We start from the raw sequence: 26174 nt of genomic DNA, 5'->3' as shown, positions 1-26174 counted from the left end.
AATCTTTATGTTACGTCTTTAGATACTTAATATACTATTGAATCAAACTAAATTCCCAATCATAGTATGGATGGGACTTTAGGTTATCGAAGACCAAGCCAACAGCAGTTCTCAAGGTTTTGCCAACTTAAGAAGCTGGGCAACAAATCTGCTTTTTTTATTTGAGGACCATCTTAGCAACATTTAGAGAGAGTTATCACTAGAAGGTTGAGAATCAAGTGCCACAGCAACTCCTGAAAACCACCTGGAGGGTGGAGGGGCAGTATACAATGGAGGGAATGCCAGCACCTAAGATATTATGTAATTTTTTAAGCATTGAAATATGGAATCACTAGAACAAAGCATAATTTAAAAACTTTTATAAATGGTTTATAAAGGCCTAAATATTTAGAACACATCTATATGTATACTTTGCAAATGCATTTTGCAAATGTATTTTTAGAACACATCCATATGTATACTTTGCAAATTCAAATAGTTTCATATTGTTTTTCACGTTAAATTGTGTATGTGCTAAAATAAATAATTATTTGAGAATACCTGACATTTATACATTTCAAGATATAATGTCTTAAATGTATTAATTGATTTTCACAACACCCCATGAGGCATTAGCAGTCATTTTATGTTGCTTTTTACTTATGTGAGGAAGTACATTTACTTACATGAGTAAGCTGAGACTTATTATTAATCGATTCCCCCCATTATGGGGAAACCAATGAAGGAATTGGTTTTGGAATGGGGAGGACTCTCTTGACTAAGCCTTGGGTTCTCCTCATATATTATGGTGCTTCATAGCAATAATTCCCAGCCCTGATTTTCTGATAGTCTATGATTTCTATAGATGTGTCAAAAGGAAGTATTTTGTAATTCTAAAGACCTTTCCCAAAATAACTTGATTTTAATTGACTTTAGTGAGAAAAATTTATAATGTTTCAGTATTTTTATGGGCTCTAGGAAGTGGGCAGTGTCAAACAATGATGTTAATGCTGTGAATCATTGTTATGCAGTTATCCATGTACAGTAGGCGGATGATTTTTATTAATGAGTAAATATAGTAATAGCCATTGTGTCCTTGTGTGTGCAAGATTTAATGTAGCATTATTTTTCACTTGTTTCCAACTCTTTGTGACCCAATTTGGGTTTTTTTTGGCAAAGGTACTATAGTAGTTGGTCATTTCCTTCTCTTGGTCATTTTACAGAGATGAGGAACTGAGACAAACAGTGTTAAGTAACTCACTCAGTGTCACACAGCTACTAAGTGTCTGAAACCAGAGTTGAACCTCATATAGAAGAGTCTGATTCCAAGGCCAATGTTCTATCCATTTTAACACCTAACTGCCCTTTGAAGTGTCAGTACAGTCTCTCATATGCTGATTAATCTTCTATGCGAGGCCTTTCTTAGTTGTTCATTTGAATATAAGTGCCTGTGTTCTGCCTTGCTTAGAATGTAGGCATTGTGGAATGCTTAGAGCTTGGTTAGATATCAAAGAAGCCAAATAATACATTCCATTCCCAGCCATCACCAATCATTTTGACTTCTGTCTTGCCACTAGACTAAAGTGACTCTGGAAGAGAAAGTGAGGTTAGACAATAATGATGTAATTTTGTTCTTCTTTGAGTATGAGGTATAACAACTAATCAATCAATAAACTCCTTGAAGGTAAGGATTGTTTGTTTTTGTCTTTATGTCCCATAGCACCTACCCAGTGACTGACATAAAGTAGAATGTAACAAATGGGAGAGAGGGGCAGAACACCCCAAAAAACAGAATGGAACAGTTCTTCAGCCCAAAGTAACTTAAAAGTTTGGTACGAAAGGTCTATCACACTGAGGTCAAAGTGGAGCACAAAGCATCACTCCAAGGCAGGTCCCACTGCAGCATCTGGCATCAGATATGGCTGAATCGGCAACAAAATATTCCTGAGCTCTTAACCACAGATAGGAAGAGAGGTTGGATATCTGTTCAGAAGATTACAGGGATCCCTTTGTTGGCTCTGGATGCAGGACCCTGTTGCATTGCCTTTACACAGATCTAGGTTGCAATCCCAGGTCCCAGTACCAGGGCAAAGAGGAGCACTTAGCACATGCCAGTGCTTATGACCTGGTCACAGTTCCAGGATGGAAAATAGAGCTTGTGGTCACTTTTAGACCAAAGCACAGACCCACCTCTCTTGATCATGCCACTTTGGAAGAACTGAAAACTTATAGATTCTCAGAAGATATGCAAAGATGCATGCAAAGAACTTGAAGATTGGTACAGAGCCCTCTCCACCATAGGAACTAAGCTCACCTTAATGGTTTTTTAAATTAAAAGACAAGAAAAAGACTAGAAAATGAGTAAACAACATCAAAAAAGAAACTCAACAAAGAAAGTTATTTTGGTGACAGGGAAGACCAAAACACAAAATCAGAAGACGACAACAAGGCAATGCTACTGTATCCAAAGGCTCCAAGAAAAATATAATTTGTTTCAAGACCAAAAAGAATTACTGGAGGAGCTCAAAAAAGATTAAAAAAAAAAACAGGAGGAAATTTGGGAAAAGTAATGAGAGTGATACAAAAAATCATGAAAAAGGTGTTGACAGTGGGGAGCTAGGTAGCTCAGTGAATTGAGATTCAGGCCTGGAAATAGGAAGTCTTGGGTTTAAATCTAGCCTCAGATATTTTCTAACTGGGTGACCTTGGACAAGTCACTTACCTCCCAATTGTCTAGCCCTTATCACTCTTCTGTCTTGGAAGTAACGCAGTATTGATTCTGTGGAAAGAAAGAATTTTAAACATATAAATAAATAAATAGTTGACAGTTTGTTAAAGAAAGCACCAAAAGATGCTGAAGAAGATAATATTTTTAAAAAATGTTCATTCATGAAAGGATTAATATAAAGGGATGTTTTATATGATTTCACATGTAAAATCTATATCAGATTATTTACCATCTCAATGGGAGGCTGGGGAGAGGGAGGGAAGGAGAGAATCAAGGCTCAAATTTTTTTTTAAATGTTAAAATTTGTTTTGGAGGCAGTTTGGTTTCTCAGTAGATAGAGAGCCAAGCATAGAGATAAGAGATTCTAGGTTCAATCTGGCTTCAAACACTTCCTAGCTATGTTACCCCAGGTAAGTCACTTAACATTAATTGTTTGGTCCACACCACTCTAATGCCTTGAAACCAAAACTTAATTGATTCTAAAAGGTTTTTTAAAAAAAGAAATTGTTTTTATGTAATTGGGGGTGGGGATAAAATGTTATTAAAAAGAAAGAAAACAAAGCAGTAAAGCTTTGGTACTGATTGATATCGGGGTCAGGCCTTTCGCTGCTTAGGTGAAATAGACAGGCAAGACAGGGAAAACTAGTCTGATAGTAAACAAACAATCTTTGAGTTGAGATTTAAAATGAGCCAAGGAAATTGTGATTGGTTAAATTGTTAACAGATGGAAATTATTTTATTAATTGGCTAGGGCTGTTGGTAAAAGGCATGGATGAGGAGAGAATAGAAGGAAGGATAATTTATAGAAGTAGTGGCACCAGCAATTTGAGTAGATGGCAGGGATCAGGAAAATCATGATGGATGACTAGTAGATTCTCAGACTTTGGAGTTGGCCATTGAGACAACATTGAACAAAGAGAAAATCTTACTCCATAAAAGGAAGGTGTTGGGAAGGGTGCTATCAGTCACAGTTAGTAAATATTAGTCCTTGTAAGCATGTCTAAGTATTTTTTGAGGGGGTAAGATTGGGAGAGCTGTGAGCAAATATCAACCTATTTGCATTAGTGGTCTCTAAAGGTATCACTGAGCCAAGATGGCAGAGGAACAGCATGGAAATCTTGAGAATCCTCTCAAACCAACCTTAAAATAGTGCTTCAAAATGAATACTGGAGTGATCGAACCAATGGGACAGAGTGAATTAACTCTCCAACTGAAAGCAACTTGAAAGGTAGGCAGAGAAGGTCTATTTCACTGGAGTGAGAGAGGAGCCAGAAGTAAAACTGTACACCAAGGAATACAAGCCTCCCACCCCCAAGCTACTGCTCCAGGCTCTAAGCCTGGGCACAATCCATCTTTAAGACCCTGCCTAACCCAACAGCAGAGCATCCCGTGCCCACCCCTTGAAGTTCCAAACCCTAGCACAAGCCTACAATGAGGGCCCTCGCCCTTGTGCAGAACAGTCGACCACGCCTGGGAGTTCAAAGCCAACAAGAGACCCAAGCCCCCTCCCCAAGAGGCCCCAAGTTCCATTGTATGGCAGTCCACAGTACATGGGACTGGTATAAATCCAGAGTGAGGCTTTGAGCCTCTGCCAAAGCTGGCAGTGAGGCTTCAAAATCAGTGCAAGGGGACTCCGAACCCTACAAGCCATCAACAGTCTTTAGAGGAGATTGAATCAGTAGTGGGAGATGACTTTCAGAGCTCTCAGCCCACAAGCTATCATATCACCTTGAAGAACTGAAGAACTGAAATTTGCAGAAACCCAGAACTAGAGCTGAGACTATCAGCAAGGAAAAACTAAAGTTTAAGAGAGTACATCCTCTACCCAGAGAACAGAGCCCACCTTTAGGATAAAGGGAAAAGGTTAAAAAAAAAAAAAGGCTGGGAGAATGAGTAAATAGCCCCCCCCCCCAAATAATAATACTAATGATAGAAAATTTTTATAGAGTCAAAAAAGAGTGAGGTACAGACTCAGTAGGGGAAAGTGAGATCAAAGCAGTCATATGTAAAACTTCAAAGAAAAATGGGAATTAGTCTCAGGCTCTGGAAGAACTCAAAAAAGGAATTCAAAAATCAAATAAGAGAGGCAGAAGAAAAATGGAGAAGATAATGAAAGTAATGGAAAAAAGAAAATAAGTGCTTAAAAAGCAGAATTGGTCAAATGGAAGAAGAGGCACAAAAATCCAATGAAGAAAAGAATTCTATGAAAAGTAGAATTGACAACTGGAAAAAGAGGTTCAAAAGGTCATGGAAGAAAATCATTCTTTAAAAATTTAAATTGGGCAAATAGAAGCTAATGACTTCATGAGACATCAAGAAATAATAAATCAAAGTTAAAAAATGAAAAAAATAAAAGAAAATATGAAATATCTCATTGAAAAAACAACTGACCTGGAAAATAGTTTCCGGAGAGACAACCTAAGATTTATTAGACTCTCTTTGAAAGTCATTTTTAAAAAAAGCTTAGACATATTAAAAGAAATTATTAAAGAAAACTGCCCTGACGTTCTTGAATAGAGTAAAATAGAAATTGAAAGAATACACCTGTCACCTCCTACAATAATGTAAATGACAATTCTTGGAATATTATAGCCAAATTTAAGAGACCAAGGCTAAGGAGAAAATACTGCAAGAAGCCAGAAAGAAACAATTCAAATACCAAATGGAGCCATAATCAGGGGTACTCAGGATTTAGCAGCTTATATATTAAAGTATCAGAAGGCTAGGACTATGGTATTCTGAAAGGCAAAGGAACTAAGTTTACAACTGAATCTCCTACTCGTCAAAACTGAATATCAGAAGGAAATGGTCATTTAATAAAATAAATTTTCAAAATTCCTGATGAAAAGACCAAATATAATACTCAAGAGAAGTGTAAAAAGATAAAGAAGAGAAAATTTAAGGGATTCAATAAGGACAAACTGTTTATATTCCTACATGGAAAGTTGATATATGTAACTCAATAGAGCAGTTAGGAGGAGTATACATAGATAAAAGGTACAGGCATAGGTTGTTTAGGATGACGTGATAATGCAATAAAAAAAAAATCAAAGGATGAAAAAAGAGGATTGCACTGAGAGAAAAGGGAAGAGAGAGATAAAATGAGATAAATTTTATCACCTAAAGAGGTGCAAAAAGCCCCTATTACAGTGGAGGGGAGGCTGAGGTTGGTGACTAGACAATGTTTAAGTCTTATTCTCATCAAAATTGACTCAAAGAGGAAATAACCATACTTGTGGGGTATTTCGAATCCTATCTTACCCTATAGAGAAGTAAGAGGGGAACAAGAAGGATGGAGTTGGGGAGGGAGTTAATATAAGGGAAGGGGAATTGGTGGGCTGGTTAAAAGCAAAACACTTGTGGGGAGGGACAGAGCAAAAGGATTGAGAAAGTGAAGGATCAAAAAGGGAAAACAAGTTGGAGGGGAATACACAGTTGGTAATCATAACTGAATGTAAATGGGATGAACTCACCCATAAAATGGAAGCAAATAGCAAAGTAGATTAAAAAAAACAATTCTTCAATGTGTTGTTTACAAGAAACATTTGAGACAGGTAGACACAGAGTAAAAGTAAGGGGAATGGAACAGAATCTGTTGGACTTCAGCTGAGGTAAAACAAATCAGGAGTAGAAATCATGATCTCAGACAAATATAAAGCAAAAATAGACCTAATTAAAAGAGATAAGGAAGGAAATTACATCTTGAGAAAAGGTACTATAAACAATAAAGTAATATCATTACTTAACATATATTCCCCAAGTGGTATAGCTTCCAAATTTTTCAAGGAGAAAGGAAATGAAACTTCAGTGGAAAAATAGATATTAAAACTATAGTATTGGGGGACCCCAACTTTCCCCCTATCAAAACTAGATAAATCTAACAAAAAAATAAACAAGAAAGAAGTAAAGGAAATGAATGAAATTTTAGAAAAGTTAGATTTAGTAGAACTCTGGAAAAAATTGAATGGAGATTAAAAAGAAATGTACCTCCTTTTTAGCAGCACATTGTACGTATACAAAAATTGACCATATACTAGAGCATAAAAACTTCACAACCAAATATAGAAAAGCAGAAACAATAAATGCTTTCTTTTCACATCATAATGTAATAAATATTACAATCAATATAATGGAAAGAAAAATTAATTGAAAACTAATTCTAAAAAAAGGAATGGGTCAAAGAACAAATTATAGAAACTAATTAAAAAAGAATGACAATATATGTGATACAGTGAAAGCAGTACTTAGGGGAAATTTATATTTGAATGCTTATATAAAAAAAATAGAAAAAAAACAGATTAATGAATTGGGCATGCAACTAGAAAAATAACAAATTAAAAATCACCAATTAAAGACTGAATTGGAAACCCTAGAAATCAAAGGAGAGAAATTAATGAATTGAAAGTAAGAGAACTATTGAACTAGTAAATAAAGATAAAATAAGTATTAAAAAAAAGTAAAAATAAGAGTTGGTTTTATGAAAAAGCAAACAAAATAGAGCAGTGAATAACTTGATTTTAAAAAAGGAAAGAAGAAAATCAACTTACCAGTATTAAAAATGAAAAGGGTGAATTCACCAGCGAAGAGGAAATTATAGCAATCATTAGGAGCTATTTTGCCCAGTTATATGACAACCTGGCAATCTAGGCAACATGGATGAATATTAAAAATATATAAATTTCTCAGATTAACAAAAGAGGGAATAGAAAACTTAAGTAATCCCATCTCAGAGAAAGAAATTGAACAAGTCATCAATGAGATCCCAAAGAAAAATCTTGAGATGGATTCACAAAGGAATTCTATCAAACATTTATAGAACAATTAATTCTGATACTATATAAATTCTGGCAAAATAGGTCAAGAAGGAAGCTTATTCTTTTTATGACACAATATGGTGCTGATACCTAAGCCAGGAAGGGCAAAAACAGAGAAAGAAAATTATAGACCACTTTCCTTAATGAACATTAATGTAAAAATCTTAAATACTAACAAGGAAACTATAGCAATATATTACAAAGATTATTCACTATGACTGGTGGAATTTATACCAGGAATACAAGGCTGGTTTAATATTAGAAAAACTATCAGCCTAAATGACCCTATCAATAACCAAACTAGCAGAAATCACATGATTATTTCAATAGGTGCAGGAAAAGCCTTTGACAAAATACAATACACATACCTGTTAAAAAAACCACTAGAATACATAGGAATAAATGGACCTTTTCCTTAAAATAAGTAATATCGCTCTAAAACAGCCAGCAAGTATCATCCATAATGGGGATGTTAGAAGCCTTCCCAGTACTATCAGGAGTGAAGCAAGAATGCACATTATCATCACTTTTATTTAATATTGAACTAGAAATGTTAGCTTTAGCAATAAGAGAAGAAAACAAAATTGAAAGAGTTAAAGTAGATAATGAGGAAACTAAACTATCATTCTTTGTGGATGATATGATGGTATACTTGGAGAATCCTAAAGAATCAACTAAAAATCTAGTTGAAATAATAACTTTAGCAAAATCACAGGATATAAAACAAAACTCACATAAATCATCAGCATTTCTGTATATTACCAACCAAGTCTAGCAACAAAAATTAGAAAGAAATTCCACTTAGAATCACTCTTGACATTATGAAAACTTGGGAATCTTATTTGCTAAGACAAACACAGGAATTATATGAATGTAATTGCAAAACACTTTCTACACAAAGTTACATCTAAATAATTGGAAAAGCTGAATTGTTCATGGGTAGGCTGAACTAATATAGTAAAAATGACTTCTGCCTAAATTAATTTACTTATTCAGTCCAATACCAATCAAACCACCAAAGAAACCATTTTTTAGAACTAGAAAAAAATAAGAACAAATTTCATGTAAGAACAAAAGATCTAGAATATCAAGGGAATTAATGAAGAAGAAATGTGAAGGATCTCATACTGTACTATAAAGCAGTAATTATCAAAATAATCTGTTAGTGACTAAGAAATAGATTGGTGGATCAATGGAATAGTTAGGGGTAAATGGCTTTAGCAATTTCATGTTTGATGAACTCAAAAGACCTCAGCTTTTGGGATAAGAACTCATTATTTGGCAAGAATTGCTGGGAAAACTGGATAACAGTTTGGCAGAAATTAGGTATAGACCAATATCTCACACCCTATACCATGATATGGTCAAAATGGGTATATGATTTAGACGTAGAGGGTGATACTATAAGTAAAATAGGGGAATGTAGTTTACCTGTCAAGTCTATGGAGAAGAATTTATGATCAAACGAGACAGAGAACATTATCAGATGCAAAATGAATAATTTTGACCATATTAAATTAAAAGGATTTTGTACAAATAAAACTAATGTAACCAAGATTGGAAGGGAAATGACAAACTAGGAAAAAAGTTTTATGACAGATTTCTCTGTAAATGTCTCATTTCTCAAATATATAGAGAGAAATAAGTTAAATTTATAAGAATACAAGCCATTCCCCAATTGACAAATGGTGAAAGGATATGAATAAGCAGTTTTCAGAAGAAATCAAAGCTGTCAAAAATCATGAAAAAATGTTCCAAATCCCTCTCAATTAGAGAAATGCAAATTAAAACAATTCTGAGGTACCACATCATACCTATCAGATTGACCAAAATGACAGTAAAGAAAATGATAAATTTTGGAGGGAATGTGGCAAAATTGCAACATGAATGCATTGCTAGTTGAGTTGTGAATTGATCCAACCATTCTGGAGGACCATTAGGAATTATGCCCAAAGGCTATAAAACAATGTATACCTTTTGATTTGATAATACAACTACTATGTGTGTATCTTAAAGAGATTTAAAAAAAAAAAAGGAGAAAAAGACCTACTTGTACAAAAATATTTATAGCAGCTCTTTTTGTGGTGGCAAAGAGTTAGTCTTTCAATTAGGGAGTAGCTGAACAAATTATGGTATATGTTGGTGATGGAATTTTATTGTGATATAAGAAACATTGAACAGAATGTTTTCAGAAAGAGCTGAAAAGACTACATGAATTGATGCAGAGATTGAAGCAGAACCAGGAGAACACAGTAATAGCAATATTGTAGAATGATCAACTGTGAAAGACAGCTACTCTCAGCAATACAATGATCCAGGACAGTTCTGAGAGACTTATGATGATGAATTATGACAAAGAAAAAACTGATGGAGTCAGGATGCAGATCAAAGCACACAACTTTTCACTTTATTTTATTTGGGAGTTTTGTTTTATATCATTATTTTCTTACAAAAATGAACAGTATAGAAATGTGTTTTGCATGATAATAAATGTATAACCCAGATCAATTGCTTGCCAGTTTTGGGAAGGGGAGAGGAATGGGAGGGAAAGAAACAATTTGAATCATATAACTTCAGAAAACTATGTGGAAATTTGCTACTCCATGTAATTGATAAAATAAAATATAAAAATAAAAAGAATTTTCAGTCTATTATATTTCAGAAATCAAGAAGCATGTTTTATCTTCCATAGTAAAATGAAAAGGTTGTTGAACTCCATGACTGAAAAATCAATAAGAATATTCCATTTTATTTAATTTGTTCTCTATAAGAAGACATAAGATATATTTTACTTTTAAACAGCTTAATATATCTTGTTTTGACATCATAATCAAACCATTCCCTATCATATTCTCCTCCTCCAGAAGTTATTTCTTTCTGGATTTTGTAGTTTGTGGATTAATAAAAGGCAAGGGACAATATTTTGACTTAACAATTTGTTACCAACATTGTCCATTGTATTTAACCTGAATTTTTTTATTGCCTTTTATTGGCTTAATTTACAATTTTAATTATTGTATATATTGTATTAGCTATGCTTTCTTTATTCTACAACACTTCTGTGTAATCACTCTTTAAAAAATTTCCATCAAAGCATTTGATATCTTCCCATTTCTCCCTACTTCTCTGAAAATTAAGAAAAGGAAGCTAGATCTGAGCCTCTATGGTCTCACTACCACCTCACTCTTTAACTTCTTTGAACTCTAGCTTTGGCCTCCTTTACTGAAATTGCTCTCTCAAAGGTCTTCAGTGATCTTATAATCATTAATTCACAGGATCTTTACTTAATTGTCATGTTTTTTGTCTTCTTTGCAGCATTTGACCATGTTTAATCCCCCTTCTTCCTAGATACTTCTTTCCTAGATTCCTTGATACTATACATTATTGATTCACTTGTCAAAGCTCTCTGATCCTTCTTTCTCTCTAGTCATCTTCTTCACCGACCTCCCATTTTGCTGGTGGCAACTCAAATTTATCATGTCTAGTACAGAATTTAATGTCTTCAAAACAGAATCTTTTGATTTCCCTATTTTTGTTTATGATTCCAACAGTCACCCATTTACCAAGCTCATAACTTCAATATTATCTTAAATTCTTCTTTCTCTATAACCTTCCAGATTTATTCAATTAGAGAGTCCTGTGAATTTACCTTAATAATCTCTCAAATCCTTCCTCTCCTTTCTGTTTCCATTGTTAGTAACCATAGTGCAAGTTTTCTTAATCACTTTTAAGGTGCCACTTTGTTTAGTTCTGGTCTCTACCTGCTGCAGTATATCCTTCACATCTCTGCCAGATTTATCTTTCTTATACTTCCACTAGAGACCTTTTCTAGGACTTTCTCATGCCCCATGCCAGTTAACTTGGTAAATCTTACAGTAGGTTTTGAGTTTGGGATTTGTGTGTTTGTGTTGTCTGAGGACCATTCAATCTAGTAAGGAGAGGTACTCTACCAGAAGGATGGACACCAAGTGATGGATTTTTTTGATGTAGTAACTCATTGAATGTGGAGAAATTATGGTCTGTATTTAATAAAGGGAATCGCCACACTAGTGAAGTTCGAGATCTTATGAAATATCCCCATATTGAGTCTTGTTGTGTTACTCATGCTCAAAATCCTTCAGTGGCTTCTTATTGCCTACCAAATAAAGGCCAGTAAAGTATTAGCACCTCAAAAGTCCTGGAGAAGCTGCAATGACTTTCAAGCTGCCTGTCACCATCCCTTTCCATAGGCACATGCTAGTCTGGCCAAAGTGAATACTTAGAAGCATTCTTTGCTTCTATGCCTATATTCATAACAGTTCCAAAATAGATCTTTCTTGTTCTAGCCCAGTTCAAAAATGCTAGTGTACTTTACTTTCTTAATAGAGCCTATAACACTCCTATGTTCTTATATCCTGTTTTATAGTTATCTTAGGTAGTTACTGTATATTTGTGAAAGCTTAATAGCCCTGCTAATAAGATCCATGAAGGCAGTGCTTTTTGTATAAGCTTTCCTTCATTCTGAACTAGTATACTGTTTTGTATCTAGTAGGTACTTTTAAAATGCTGGTTTAATGAATGAATCAATTAGAAATAGTTAAAATTTGAAAAATGATTACATTTCTTTCAACCAAATATTTTTGTTTCTCCCAATGATTCCAGAATAGTTTTTGAGATTATCCCCAAATAGTCTGCATGTAAAAACTTTAAGACAAGATGCTTTAGGCCTTCAGAACTGAAGTGCCTTTTTGTAATTGTTAGAAATAAAGTAGAACTTTAAAGTGTTATTGTTTCTATTTCTACTGAATAGATCTTTTCTAAAGGTGTATATTTTCATTGTGTTGTTAGATTAAAGCAGCAAATATAAAAAATTAGTTTTCTATCTGGGAGGGGAGAGAGAAGATAATTTCCTTAGAATATAAGGATACAAAAAATTTTGAAAAATCTTTTTTTTAAAGCATTTTATGTTTTATTCTAGGCAACACTAAATATTGTTCGAAGTGTTGTCCTCTCAGTTCTTGATAAAAATCAGAGGACTAGGGAACTGGAAGAAACTTCAGAACAGAAGAATGCTGCAAAAGACAGTTCATTAGATACAGAGGTGGCCTACTTAACCCATGAAGGCATGTTTATCAGTGATGCATTTAGTGAGGGTGAGCTACCACCTGGAATAACTGATTCTACCTCTCAAAGAAATGCATCTCCAAGCAGTGAGCCCTGCAGCAGTGATTCGGTATCCGAACCAGAATGTACTACTGATTCTTCATCCAGCAAAGAGCAAATATCTTCTCTTACACCAGGAGGTGTAGAGCTTATGTAAGTATATTGGCTACTACATGATCTCAGTCATATTCTGACAAATTGTTTACAGTTGTTTTAGTTGGCTACATTATTTGTCATGTTGGTAGAAATATATTAAATTTAAATTTAATACTGAAATTAAATTTAGCAAAACTAATCAACTTAAATATAAAATGCATACAACTCTTTAAAAAGAGGAGAAAAAGGGGCAGCTGGGTAACTCAGTGATCGAGAGTCAGGCCTAGAGACAGGATGTCCTAGGTTCAAATCCGGCCTCAGACACTTCCCAGCTGTGTGACCCTGGGCAAGTCACTTGACCCCCATTGCCCACCCTTACCACTCTTCCACCTAAGAACCAATACACAGAAGTTAAGGGTTTAAAAAAACAAAATAAAAAAAATCAATTTTAAAAAAAAAGAGGAGAAAAAGATTTGAAATTTTGAGTTTTGTACTATTGTAAAAATATAACTTGCCTAAGAATGAGATGTTCTGGTTTTAGATCTGGCCTCAAATACCTTCTAGCTTAGTGATCCTGTGCAAGTGAATTTAACCAATCTCTTTATCTTTCTTATACTTCTTCTTTCTTATACTTCTTTATCTTATAATAAAGGGAGTTAACCATTGCCTACCCCTTATCTCTCTCTTGCCAGGTTTCTCTGAAACCATCACTTTCTTCATCTCTTAATAATAGCATAATAATATTCCAGCATATTCTTTATTAACCATTCCCTAGTTGATGGACACTTCTTTAGTTTCCAATTCTTTGCCACTGGAAACAGAACTGCTATATTTGTGTATATAATATCTTTTCCCTCTTTTCTTTGATCTCCTTGGAGTAGAGATTAGTAGTGATATCACTAGGTCAGAGACTACACAGTTTAATAGTTTTGGGCATAGTTCCAAATTGCTTTTCATAATGTTTGGATAAGTTCATAGCTCTACCAGCAGTGCATTAAAGTACCTGTTTTCCTGTAGCCTCTTCAGCATTTGTCATTTTTTACCAACTTTGTCAATCTGATGTAAGGTAGAAGTATAAACTTGCATACACACACACACACTCAGATGAAATGATACCTTTATCAGAGAAACTCAATACAAAGAATTTCTCCCCTAATCCATTTTTAGCTTCTTTTCCCTCTAATTTTAGCTTCATTGGTTTTGTTTATGCAAAACTTTTTTGATTTTATTTAATCACAATTGTCCTTTTTACTTTCTGTGACCCTCCTTATTTCTTGTTTGGTCTTCAGTTCTTCCTTTCATTTCATCTTTCATTTCTAAACCAATACAAGACTTTTTCTTGATGATCATAGCTTTTTAAATGTACTTTAAATTCTGGTCTTGCTAGCCCACGCTTCCTTCCAACTTTTTTCCCATTACCTTTTGTCCCTCCAAATGACTTTTGTATAATTTTTCTTTGATAGTATAGTTGTTTTTTTTAATGTATTGGCTCAGTTTACCTATGAGTAATTAGCATTTCTTCAATTATTTAGACCAGTGATGGGCAAACTATTCCCACCCCCACCCCCCCCCCCACCCCCCAGGTCCAGGCCATAGTTTGCCCATCACTGCCTTAATCAGTTCCCTAATCACTAGGCCCCCACATCCAGACATAGTGATTAGATAATTGCTTAAAGCAGTAACAAGCTACAGCCTGAATTTGGCCCGCAAGGAATAGTTTGCCCATCACTGATTTAGACCATTTGTGTAAAGAGTTGTTTGTATTAATACTTCTTTACCTCCTGTGTTTCTTGATAGTTAAGCTTCCAAATTTTTCATACCATTTTTAAAAAAATGGACTTTATGTCTTTCTGCTGGAATTTTCATTAGCTTTTTTGGTTGCTTTGTCATATTGCCTGTTATCATGTGCAGTCCTCTAAAAACCTCTGTGTCTTTAATATACAAAATACCATCTGGCCACAATTTTGTCATCCTGTACTCATGCAGTTGAACCCAAGTGTAGAACTTTATATTTAACCTTTGTTAACTAGATTTAGGCCATTATTTTAGCCTGCCAACTTTTGTTTGAATTCTTTTTGTCCAACATATTCCATACATTTAGCATTTACATATTTTTTGTCATCTGCAGATTTTGTAAGTAATCTATGTCTTCATGTAAGTCATTGATAAATACATTAAACCAAGCTTGATCCAAGAGATTTCTGGAGCATACCACTGGAGATCCCTTCCAGGCCTTTATCAGTCTGTTAATCAGTACTCATAAGGTCTAATCATAGGTGGATTTTGAATTGGTTGAACTCTCAAGTAGCATCTTTCCAACTTCTCCATATCTTGAAAAACTTTGCCAAATGCCTCACTGAAATTTAGTCATAGTTAAATTACCTTCCTGATTTTTCAGCACAATCATGGCCAAAATAATTATTCTTATATGAATTGTTTCTGATGAATCCAGGTTAGCTTATAAAAATGGGCTTTTCCCATTCTAAATAACTCACCAAAAACATCCCTTTAATAATATATCCTAAAAATTGCCAAAAATCATAGTATATAATCAGCCCATTATTTGAAGCTCAGCCCATAATTTGAAGAATCCACTTTCTTCCATTTTACATTTGGGGCCTTCATCCATTTACAATTTTAAGTTTTCCTCATAGTCTTCTCTCTTTATTTTCTTCCTACCTGTCTGGCCACTCATTATTCTTCTTGGCTAAATCATCATCTATGTCCTATCTGCTATGTGTCCTACCACAGATAGGACCCTTTTCTGGGCCCTCTTCATACATATTCTCTTTTGGTGATCTTTGGTGAGCAATAAGCCCAAATACAGATGAGTCCTAGACTTATGTATCTAGCCACACTTTTTCTAATGAACTCTAATCTTGCATTATCAACTGTCTATTAAACAGTTCTTGCTGAATGTCCTGAAACTCAACATGTCTAAAACAGAACTCTCTCTGACTGAATATTTCCCTCTTATTAACTTCCCCATTTCAGTTACAGATATTTTCATCCTTCCAGTCACTCATATTTACAATCTCTGAGCAAGCTTGATTCTGTTCCAACAACCCACCCATTTTTACAACTGCAAAGTGTTGGCTATCAAGTCTTGCGAGTTTCCCCTTTACAACATACCTCACATCCACTACCTTGTCTCCATTCAAAAAGCTACTTAGTCCAGACCTACATTTTCTTTCACTAGGACTTTTGCAGTATCCTCCTGATTGGTCCTTCTGGCTCCATCCTCTCACCTCTTCAATCTATGAAAATTTATATTCCTAATACATAGGTCTAACTACGCCATTTTCTTGCTCAAGGAGCTCCATTCTTGCCTACAGAATAAAATGCAAATTTCTCTATTTGTTTAAAACTCTTCTCAATCTGCCTCCAATGTACCTTACCAGTTTTCTTGCACATTTTTCTTTTTTCCTTTTTTTGAGAGTAAAAGGTCAGATCGAGGTTGTTTTTTTGTTGATTCACTCCCAAAATCCATTACATAAAGGTCATATAAAATATGATTCGTAAGAACTCCAACCCCCTGTTGCCTTTGGAATAAAATATATCCTCTATAACACTGATTTTAAAATCTTTCAAAATCTGACTAATGTATAAATGTCTCCAGGTAATTTTCATAGTTACCTTTTTGCGTATTATAAATTACACTCCAACTAGGATATAAACTGTCCTATAATCTTATCCTACCCTGGTATGTATTTTTAAATATTTTCTAATTTATTTTTAGCATTTTTTTAAAATTTTGAGTTCCACACAATTCTCTTTCTCCTTCCCATGCAAGCAACATATCAATAATACATGCGAAACCATGCAAAACATATTTCCATAAAAGACAAGAGAAAGAAGGTGAGAAAATTATACTTCATTTTGCACTCAGAGTTCAACAGTTTTCTCTTTGGTGGTAGATAGCATTTTTTGATCACAAGTCCTTTGAAATTCTCTTAGATCATTGTATAGTTGATCATCATTACAACATTGCACAATGATCTTCTAGTTCTTCTCACTTTATAAGTTCAGATAGTTTTTTCCATGTTTTCTGAAACCACTCTCCTTGTCATTTCTTATAGCACAAGTAGTGCTCTATCACAGTTGTATGATACAACTTGCCTAGCCATTTCTACATAGGTGGTATGCTTATCCCTTCAATTTCCAATTATTTGCCACCAGAAAAAGAACAGCTATAAATATTTTTCTACATATAAGCCCTTTTTCTCTTTCTCTGATCTCTTTGGGATACAGATCTAGTAGTGGTATTGTATGATCAAAGGGTATGTATAGTTTTATAGTCCTTTGGGCCCAACTCTTAATTGTTTTACAGAATGGTTTGATTAGTTTATTACTCCACCAGTGGTTCATTGGTGTATCTATTTTTCCCTCATCCAGTCCAGAAATTGTAATTTCTAATAGGTGTGAGTTGGTATCGCTGAGTTATATTAATTTGCTTTTCTCTAATTAGTAGTGATTGAGCATATTTCATAAGACTATAGATAGTTTTCATTTCTTCCTTTGAAAACTGCCTGTTTATATCCTTTGACCATTTATCAATTACTATTATTTTTATGATTTTGACTAAGTATAGATTTGAGAAATCAGGCCTTTATCAGAGAAACTTATAAAAAATTTCAATATTATTTCATTGTTTGGTTAGCAGAATGTAGTCTTTTAATTGTCTGTTTTTGCTTTTTGCTTTGTCCAAGATCATGATTGTTACCCTTGCTTTTTTTTACTTCAGCTGAAGTGTGTTAAATTATGCTCCAGCCCTTTATTTGAACTTTCTGTTTATCTTTCTGTCTTAAGTGTATCTCTTGTATACAATATATCGTTAGATTCTGGTTTCTAATCCATTCTACTATCTGCTTCCATTTTATGGGTGAGTTTATTCCATTTATGTTAATAATTATGATTGTTGCATATTTCTCTCCATCCCATTTTCATCTGTTTCTTCTTCTCTCTCTCTTTTTATCCTGTCTCTTCTCAAAAGTCTATTTTTCAGGGGCAGCCAGATGGTTCAGTTGGCAGGGTGCCAGGCCTTTAGATGGAAGATCCTGGGTTCAAATTCGACCCCAGAGACTTCCTTACTAGATAACTCTAGACAAGTGGACAAGTCACTTAACTCTCTTTACCTAGCCTTTGCCCTTCTGCCTTAGAGTCATTACCAGGAAAGAAAACAAGAGTTTTTGAAAAATGTATTTTGCTTCTAACCTCCCTAACCTTTCCTCTCCCCTCTGCCAGTTTTATCACAATCCCTCCTTCCTGTTACCCTTTCCTCTCCTATTTTCCTATTATATGTTATATTTCTAAACCCAGCTGAGTGTGTCTATATTCTTCCTGTTTTTGACCAATTCTGATGAGAGTTAAGTTTTAAGCATTGCCTACCACCCCTCCCTCCCTGTTTTCCCTTACACTATAAAAACTTCCTTGCATACCTCTTTTATGTGAGAACATTTCCCCATTCTGCTTCTTCCTTCCCCCTTTTCCCAGTATATCCCTCTTTCTCACCTCTTTTTTCGAGATCATTTCAATATAATCAGCTCATATCTATGCCCTTTATATAAATTCCTTTAATTACCCTAATAATGATAAAGTTCTTGGGAGTTACGTGTATAATCTTTTCATTTAGGAATGCAAATAATTTAATTTCATTGAGATCTTATGATTACTCTATCAAATTTACCTTTTTATGATTCTCTTGAGTCTTGGGTTTGTCAGATTTTCTATTTAGCTCTGTTCTTTTCATCAGGAATGCTTGAAAGTCCTCTCACTTAAATATCCATTTTTTACCCTTGAATGATAATACTCAGTTTCTCTGGGTAGATGATTCTTGGTTATAAGCCTAGTTCCTTTACCTAATGGAATGTCATATTCTAATCCCTCTGCATTTTTCCATCCTATTGCTTAACTTTGAACTTCATGTTAAAATTGGACTCTGTTCTCTTGGGGGTGGGCAAGCACTGTCTCAAGCTTCCAGGTTTTTTGTGCTGCCTTTTTTCTGGAGGCCTGCAAACTTGTGTTGCTTCTAAGATGGTGTGATCTAGGGAGAGATCACTGTTCTTCTGATCTGTGCTCTGGTCTTTACCCAGGAAGGAGCTTCTGCTCCTTTGTGACCATCCACAAGTACTCCTCTCCACCCTTGAACTATGACCCAGCAGTGTCTTTGGGCAGTAGAGGTCTTAATCAGTGCTAGCTATACCCAGTGCCACTAAAGGTTTCCTATAATATCTTTCTCACTAGTTGTCCACTCCCTGCCTCTCCCCTACCCCCAAATGCTATTTCTGGGCTGAGAGCTCTGGAAACTATTGTTGCAGCTGCCACCTCCTCTAAGACCCCCCAGTGTTACATACTTGTCTTACGCTAATAATAATCTCCTGAGTGTGCTAAGGTCAGAAAAATATCTCACATTTTTTGACTCTGCTGCTCCCAAATTTGATTTGAGATATTATTTTAAAGCTGTTTGGAGGGGAATGTTGAGAGAGTTAAGCTGGGTTACCCATATTCGTCATCTTTGTTCTGCCCCTTCATTTCTTTCCTTTTATACATTCAGCATTATGCCTAAAATAACATATTTGTTTCTTCTCCATACATGACACTCTATTTCATATCTCTATGAGACAGCACAGACTTTTTCTTATGCCTAGAAGGCACTTCCAGTGTTCTTCAAAAGTAGCACAAGTGATGCCTCCTACCAGGAATCTAATCCAGTTGCTACTCTTTCAGTTGTTAGTACCCATCTGCCAGGGGCAGCTGGGTGGCAGAGAGTAGAGCTTCAGACCTGGAATAGGGAAGACCTGAATTTAAGTGTAGTCTCTGAATTTTACTAGCCACTGTGTTGCTAGGCAAGTTTCTTAACCTCTGATAGAATTATAAAATGGGGATGATAATAATAGCACTTTCCTCACAAAGTTGTTTCAAGATAGTATTTGTAAAGTGCTTTATATATGTAAATATATTAAATATACCTATAATATATGTAAAGTATATCATAAGTGACAGTTTATCATTGATTTTCCAAGTATATATTATGTGTGTCCTTGACCTACTCCTCAATCTTAGAATGTGAGCTCTTTTGGGAGCAGCTAGATGTCTTAATGGACAATGTGCTGGGCTTGGAGTCAGGAGGACCTGAGTTTGAATACTACTTCAGACACTTCTTAGTTTTGTGTCCCTGGAAATGTCACAACCTCTCTCAGCCTCAGTTTCTTCCACTGCAAAATGGAGATAATAAGAGCACCTATTTCACAGAGGTGTTTGGAATTAAGTGAGAAATGTAAAGATCTTTGCAGATTTTAAAGTGTTGTATAAATATTAATTGTTACTATTGTTATCATTACTACTAAAGGCAAGAACACTTTTGGTATTGTTTTTGAGGCCAGTGCCTTAAACATTGTATGGTACTTAATAAATGCTGGTTGGAGTCTTATCTTCTGTGCCGCATATTTCCACCATTTCACTAAACTCCAGAACAGCTTTAGATTCTTTCTATTTAGATTTTTCCTTTTTTCCCTACTCCTTTTTAATTCAATTCATAAAACATGTATTAGTATCTTCTATGTGCTCAGGTGTTGGGGATACAAAGATTGGAGGGGAGGGGAAGCACCTCTTTCTTCTCCACACTTATAGTTTGCTGAGAAAAATATGATTGTTTTGTGAGGGAAGATGGTAGCAGCTGGTAGGGTCAGGGAAGACTTCATGCAGAAGATGTTTAAGTTGAATCTTAAGGTCATTAAGTGATTCTAAAAGATAGAAGTGAGTGAGGGTCCACCACAAAAGCAAACATTTGGGAAAAATGGAGTCTAGAATGTGAACATCAGCAAGAGGAGGATTTGCTTAGACCAGAGTGTGGGAAGGGGACGAATGTGTGAGGAAATGGAGGAGTAGGATGATAGGCTCTGAGGAGCTCTATATTCCAAGTGAGAGAGTTGACCCTCTAGTACTCTATATCACTTCCTCTAGTATTGAAAAAGATCTGCATTTTATGTACACATAATTTTTATTTAGCTATGGAAGAAACACATACATAATGCAATTCTTCTTGCTCACGGTGCCTCCTAAAGTTGAGATTTGGTGGCTAGTTTTTGTGCTCTCTGCTGGAGCCAAAGCGTTAGAGGAAGCATATGAATTTAGGTCCTATGATTCTGGAGTTAGTACTCTTTCCTCCTGTATCAAAGTTCTTACTTGATTATTGGAACATGACAGTCTCCATCACTTCTTCTTCTCATCTCCCTAGACTAAGATCCAGAAACCTTAACCTACCCGATTTGTGTTAAAATTAGATTTTCTGTTATGAGGTTTTCAATTTGAAGTTAATTTTTTTTCTTTAAATCCTTACCTTATGTCTTATAATCAAGACAAGTATTGGGATCCAAGACAGAAGAGCAGTAAGGACTAAGCAATTGAAGTTAAATAACTCGCCCCGGTCACATAACGAGGATGTATCTGAGACCAGATTTGAACCCAGGACTTCCATCTCCAGGCCTGGCCTTCTGTCCACCTACCTGTCTTTAATTCTTTAGAGCTTTGAATTAGAGATACTAAGTATTTCATCACAAATAGTCTTAAACATATTGTATAGTATAAACCAGTGGTTCCCAAACTTTTTTGGCCTACCGCCCCACTTTCCAGAAAAAATATTACTTAGCCCCCTGGAAATTAATTTTTAAAAAATTTTTAATAGCAATTAATAGGAAAGATAATGCACCTGTGGTCATCACTGCTTCCCTGGATCACTGCAGCACCCACCAGGGGGCGATAGCGCCCACTTTGGGAATCACTGGTATAGACTTTTTCTTTTTTGACTGTTAAAGCATTTCTTTATTTTTCAGAGTATGTTTGTTATAAAGAAGAGTGTGTCTTACCACCTTACTTACTTTTAAATAATCATATATCATTTTCAGGGTCAGTGAGGACATGAAGTTGACTGACTTAGAGCTGGACAAACTGGCAAATAGCATCCAAGAACTGCTGTATAATGCTTCAGATATATGCCATGATCGGTCGGTCAAATTTCTTATGGCAAGAGCCAAGGTTAGCTAACTTGACTGATTTTCAGAAATTAAAAACAAAACAAAACATAAAGCACTATATGAATAAATATGTTATTTTCAAAATTATCTGTTTTATAGATGATATGGGGATTTTAGGTCATGGAATTTAAGAAGTCCAGAGTAGACCAAATAAACAAAATGTAAAACTTTGGGCTGCCACTGATTTTTAAAATGACAAAAAGTTTTATTTTGAAATTTTGTTGCTTATAATTAAAAATCTCTCAAAATTATCAATTATAAAATACCTTGATGCTTTTAAATTTACCAATTTATTAGTGAAACTGAAAATACTTAAATTTTACAGTAATGAATTTTTTAGTTAATATATCAAATTCTGTATTTGTTGATTGATAAAATGGCATGCTAAACTATGGAGGGAATATACAGGTTAGATAGAGTTCTTCAAGGAGCCTGGTTGGAAGGATAACTTAAGAGTATTATCACAGATTACAAGGAAGGCTGTAAATACCATTTGAGAGTTATATAGGAAGCCATATGGGTATTCCAAGGAGGAAGAGATTGCATTTTGGTGGATAGATTTGAAAAACTTCCTATTGGAAGGCTGCATTTGGAATTAGTCTTGGTAGGTTTTTAGAGGGTAGGAGGATTGTGGAATAGAAAAGGAAGATGAAGTATTTAGGAAAAATGAGTAACTCAGTTTGGTTGTTGGGCAAGGAGAAGTGGGAGATAAGGCAAAATAGATTAGTAACAGTAGTTCTGTGTTTTTAAATGTTGACATCAAACTTCTGTGTGTTTAGTTTCTGGAGCAATAATATTGGGAGATTTGATTTATCCTGCTTAAGCAGACCATTTTAGGGATTTAAGTTTGTAGATTATATTTGGATTTAATTTAAGTAGATTTCAAAACTGAACCATGACTTGCTGCTCTGCTAACTTTCTGACAGAAGTTTTTTGTGTTACTTTATAAATTTAGGATGGCTTTCTTGAGAAGTTGAATTCCTCTGAGTTCGTCGCGCTTTCTCGATTAATGGAAACATTTATTTTAGATACTGAACAGATTTGTGGTCGAAAAAGCATGTCACTACGTGGGGCTCTTCAAAGTCAAGCTAATAAATTTGTAAATAGATTTCACGAAGAACGAAAAACCAAGCTCAGGTACTCATAGTGTTCATTTTAGCTTTTTAATGTTAAAAAAAATTTTACTTTTCCTTAACAAACTACACTTATTTGTGAGAAAGAAAACCTTAATAGCTTAAAATAACATTGGCTTAGCCCATACTGTTTTTAAAAGTAAATTTAAGTTGGAGACTAAAAATCACCTTACTGGATTTTCAATAGTATTATTTTATTAAATTACATAAGTTAAAATTAATTATTTTAAATAAGATTTAATAGCATATAAGATGAATATTCCTGTTTATGTCACATTAGAAATTTGCTTGGTAGTAAGTAGCAGCTATTATTCCATACAAATTGAAGCAAATTAACTTTGTCATCTCTTCCCAAGTTAAGAACATATTGGAAATACAGCTTTAGAAAAGAGTTCTTTATTATGCTTGTCCATCAGTGATATCACTTCATTGAATTATATGAGCTTCTGCACCCATTTAAGCTCTTTTAAATCCATTTTGTACCCACTTAGTTTTAATTATATTTCTATCCAAGCAATCAAGAGGTCATCAAAATATTCTCAACTTTCACTTTCTTCTTTTTTTCAACTTTAACTTTTAAATAGTCTCCTGTTAGAGAATGAACGGTGGAAGCAAGCTGATGTGCCTGCAGAGTTTCAAGATCTTGTTGATTCTATAACAGATGGGAAGATTGCTTTACCTGAAAAAAAATCTGGAGGTATTTTCAGTCTTTCACAAACCTGGTGTTGTGTTTTTCTCTTCCCCATCTCCCTGTAGATTACATTATTATTTTTGTAATTTATGGAATCATTGATTCAGTACTTTTGTTTTCTGAGAGGACCAGCCTGCCTGATCAGATGCAGAGTGATGAATTTTTCTGTACAATTCTTAGAGACCATCTACTAAATTGTGATGGGATTATGGTATTCCCCACACTTGACGAATCCCTGAAGTTCTAAACTATATTTGCATATGATGGTTTTAAAATTTCTCTTTGGCACTAGGGATCCATCTTATTCTGTGAAATGCTTATAGTTGATAGGGACAAGTTCTTGAGGTAGTTTATCATCTTGCATATAATTTGCAACTAATTAAGAACTCTTAGTTTTTTGGGGGATGGGGTGGGGTTTGAACTGAAACGTCTGAATTAATAGTTCTGAACACCAGAACTAAATTTGTTGTGTTATTTGTCCTGAAAAGTGAACAATTTTCTATGGAGGATAAATAAAAGATCATATTAGTCCCTTTATAAGACTTCTTCCTTTTTCCTGCTTTCTCTCTGCAATTTTTGTTTTTCTTCATTGAGATCACCTATAAAATAGTAGTAAATCCTTTAAAGGTTAGAAAGTGGAACCCTTAGAGGATTACATTAACATCTTGTCACTTGTCAGAGGCATTTTTTTTTCCAATTAATGTATCAGAACTTTGGTTAGAAAGTTGGTGGTGTCAATTATTGGCAGAAAGATTAAAAAGAAGCTTTGTTTTAATCTTATATATTCTTCATAAATTCCTCCAATGCCTTACTCTGTAACAAGGAGAGCAAGACAATGTTTGTAAAGTTTGGTCCAGTAGAATTCAGCCCCTCTTTGGCAGGTCACTTTGAGTGTAAAAGGCCCTGCTTATTGGCCCATTGAATTAAAACCTAAGCCCAGAAATGCTTGTGTCCAGATTTTCTGGAAACTGATGAATTTTTCTTTTCTTTTTTCTTTTCTTTTTTAATTTTTCCACCACACCAAATTTAAAGACTGTTCACTAGAGATTATCTGTATGTGTAGAATAAATACTCACACTATAAATCACAAATCCCCTGTTATAATGTTTTTTACATAGAGATCCTAAATTGCTAAATTTAATAATGGATGCAGAAAATATAGCAATTTTGGTTTGAAATTGACCTTTCAAGTTTTTGGCCAGAAGTTTCTTTTTAAATATACCAGTACCTTTTAAATTCTGAAAATTAAATACTCTGTAATCAGAGAAAATACATAGTGAATTGAAATGGCACTTCTGTGTTTTAAAAGGAAAAACAGTTTGGGAAATGAATTGTTTTTAGTCCTTAAACAGAGAATGATTTGTTCAACATTTCTTCAATTTATGTAATTTCTGTAGTAATTAATGATTTTGTTGATTTTCATTTCTATTTGTGTTTCTTTTAATTCTTTACTATAGAAGAGAGAAAACCTGCTGACTTCTTGATAGTTGAAGGACAGCCATATGCTGTGGTTGGGTAAGTTGTACTTTTTGCTTCTGCCATTTTTATCACATTTTAAAATCCTGAAGTTCTTTCCTTTTTAAAATGTGGTAAGAACATTAAGAAGGAAAGTTCAAATTCCTTTAACCCATAAAAAATTTTTTTTATCATCTTTAATATACCTTTGCCATAGAATTGATTCTTTTGGTTTCATTGAGTCACACAGAAATAGCATTAATTTATAAAATCAAATTTTAATTAAAATTCTTGCTTACAAAATGTCAGATCAAATAATATTTAAAGCTTTCTTTTTAAGAAAATCTGTGGTAGCAACATTTAAATTAAAGGATTTTTAGCAGAATATGTTTGAAAATATATGCATTAAATTCTTGATAATCCATAGCATTTTTTTTTTCTTAAAACCCTTACCCTTCCGTCTTGGAGTCACTACTGTGTATTGGCTCCAAGGCAGAAGAGTGGTAAGGGCTAGGCAATGGGGGTCAAGTGACTTGCTCAGGGTCACACAGCTAGGAAGTGTCTGAGGCCGGATTTGAACCTAGGACCTCCCATCTCTAGGCCCGACTCTCAATCCACTGAACAACCCAGCTGCCCCATATCCATAGCATTTTGAACTTGCATTTATTCTCCACCCTTTCCAAACTCAGATCCCAGTATCCCAAGAATAGAGGCAGTGAATAAGGGGGTTAGTCAGGGTATGCATTTGTATTGCATGTGTATATTTTTTGTGTATATCCTGATTTGATATGTCTCTTAATTCTAAAGCTGTTAAATACACATAATTTTTGGGTTGGTGGTTTTATATTGCATATTTTTTATGTTGTATAGCCATCTTTCTTTCTCCATTAGCACATATAACTAAGAGTTACCTAAAATATAATATAAATTTTTATTTATTCTACAAAAACTGGGTGGCTATTGTAGGAAATTTTAATTAAAAAAAAAAACAACAAAAAAACCAAAAACCATTTTCTGGCCTGAGACTAAATTTTGTTCTTCATTTTGGCTTTATGTCCTTTCAAATAGCACTAATTTGATTTCTGGTTATTCTATAGAATAGCA

General features: G+C 34.5%; 1 protein-coding gene across 1 annotated transcript in view; it reads left to right on the top strand.

Annotated features, from left to right (window-relative positions):
* Window positions 1-26174, top strand: part of VPS54 (VPS54 subunit of GARP complex) — an 88933-nt gene that overhangs the window by 47492 nt on the left and 15267 nt on the right. Inside the window, exons 12-16 of the mRNA XM_044663380.1 lie at window positions 12479-12816; window positions 21663-21792; window positions 22747-22928; window positions 23509-23621; window positions 25073-25130. Coding sequence (XP_044519315.1) covers window positions 12479-12816; window positions 21663-21792; window positions 22747-22928; window positions 23509-23621; window positions 25073-25130 — 821 coding nt within the window. The remainder of the gene's footprint in view (window positions 1-12478; window positions 12817-21662; window positions 21793-22746; window positions 22929-23508; window positions 23622-25072; window positions 25131-26174) is intronic.

The sequence above is a fragment of the Gracilinanus agilis genome, chromosome 2 (assembly GCF_016433145.1).
Source record: "Gracilinanus agilis isolate LMUSP501 chromosome 2, AgileGrace, whole genome shotgun sequence".
Lineage (NCBI taxonomy): Eukaryota > Metazoa > Chordata > Mammalia > Didelphimorphia > Didelphidae > Gracilinanus > Gracilinanus agilis.
This window is presented reverse-complemented; position numbering and strand designations above follow the sequence as displayed.